The sequence below is a fragment of the Sinocyclocheilus rhinocerous genome, unplaced genomic scaffold (assembly GCF_001515625.1).
Source record: "Sinocyclocheilus rhinocerous isolate Xijiao unplaced genomic scaffold, SAMN03320098_v1.1 scaffold827, whole genome shotgun sequence".
Classification (NCBI taxonomy): Eukaryota; Metazoa; Chordata; class Actinopteri; order Cypriniformes; family Cyprinidae; genus Sinocyclocheilus; species Sinocyclocheilus rhinocerous.
Genome location: NW_015633173.1, coordinates 921 through 2,797, shown reverse-complemented (window position 1 = coordinate 2,797; position 1,877 = coordinate 921). Strand labels below are relative to the sequence as shown.

Here is a 1,877-nt window from a genome sequence, read left to right as displayed (position 1 = left end):
TAGAGTCACTGTTAGTGAGTGCCCTTTTGCTGTCATTTCTGAGTGAAAATTTTTTCAAAGTAACGTTTTTTTTTTTTTTTTCTGTATACGAGCATCAGTTGTTGCTTTACTGCCATTCACAAATCCTCTCCAATGGCCTCATGGGATAGTAAAGCATCCTTCAGATGCTCATTCTAAAACCTGACCGAAGTAGTAAGTAATTTGGGTAGTTTTCTCCTAGTTTAATGAATACCGTGAATTCAGACATACTACTCTTTTCAGATACTGTTTTTCGCCTACTATACAGTAAGGAAGTACAGTATGCGATTTCGAATGCAGCCTGCGACTCTAAATTTGGCTCAACCATAGTTGTGAGTTTGGAGGCGTGGCCATCTGTTTGACTGACAAATTGCAGACAAGGAGAGTGTTCGGGAAGCATCATTATTTTTACAATTTTGTGCAACGACTCTAAAAGCACAGAATTTACCACTTCAAGTTTAAAAAATAGATGAATAATCTGAACAACACGCAAAATTAACATATACAAATATATATAAGAATCAAGTATATATATATATATATATATATATATATAAAGACTGTTATGCAGACAGCTAAGTTAGCATCGATGGTATGAGAAACCTTAGCACAGAACGCACACAGACCTGTAATTTAATGAGCACATTCTTACCAGCAATTTGGTGATGTGGTTTCACAACGGTGTTGGCTCGTAACTGATAGCTCAGCACACAGACTGACTATAATTATTCTAAGAATGTCATGTGTCCCTGTGTGACCGCGTGCCTGTCTTACCAAATCTCCCTGGAGGATTTCTCCACATGACATTGTACAAGTGTAGATAAACACAAAACGATTAAGCTTAATAGAAAAACGCATGGTGTGATAATACAATCTGTAAGCCTGTGTAAACACACATAAACTGCTATGAAGTGTATCGTTAGTTGCACTAGCAGTTAAAAGTTTGGGTATGCTTGAATGAAATTGTTTTACATGATTTTTTAAAAACTTTCTGAAAAAAAAAAAAAAATGTTGTAGGTAAATATAAATTGTTCCTACATATCATCTGTGTGCTGTAGCCTAATTCTGCATTTTAATAAAAAAAAAATTTTAATAGATGAGACTAGATAATGATTGAAAAGCATCAACTTGTGTCTAGCATCCGTGTGAACTCCTTCAATACTGTTTAAAAAGCATCCCAGGATGATTTGTTTAACATACATGTTTCCCCCGCTTCCATTTTTGGTTATTTCAATGGTTTGATAGCTGCTAATATTTCAAAAAAATGAAAGCAGGAACAATAAAAAAGGTGTGGCCAAACTTTTTGATTGGTTTTGACAACCAAGCGCGAACATGCAATGAATGACAGTTAAGCTCGTGTTTGATTTTCTGTACATGAACACATTTCCCAATGTAACCTGCATGATAAAAGGTTCAACAATTAGGATCTATCTAAATATTTCACAAAAGGTGGACTGACCTCTTCCGCTTCGGCCCACAAAGCGCAAATCGTTGAAGCGGGCCACCTGGTTCTTCATAACACCTGAAGCATTCCTGAGCTCAGCTGAATAATTCTCATCATTCCCAGCCATTACTGTGACCACCGTCCCATCAGGAACCTCTCCCAGGGCCACCACCTGCGGAGAGAACAATGATGCAACATTTTACACTGTGCATGTGCGCATATGCAAGACATTCGGATCAGCAGCTACTTCAGACAGTTCCTGTGAGTTCTGATTATTGAATAGCAAGCTTTCATGCAAATAATTGCATATACATGCATATTTATGCAGACTTGATGTGGAAAGAAAATTAGCAATTATAATTATTAACAATATTAATAAATTATAAATTAATATTATTTTTATTAATAATAATAT

At 35.9% G+C, this 1,877-nt stretch overlaps 1 protein-coding gene across 1 annotated transcript in view; it reads right to left on the bottom strand.

The window, feature by feature from the left end:
- Positions 1-1,634, bottom strand: part of LOC107743311 (runt-related transcription factor 2-like) — a gene marked incomplete at its 5' end in the record, with an annotated part of 27,483 nt that extends 25,849 nt beyond the window's left edge. Inside the window, one exon of the mRNA XM_016556484.1 lies at positions 1,478-1,634. Coding sequence (XP_016411970.1) covers positions 1,478-1,634 — 157 coding nt within the window. The remainder of the gene's footprint in view (positions 1-1,477) is intronic.
- Positions 1,635-1,877: the final 243 nt, after the last annotated feature.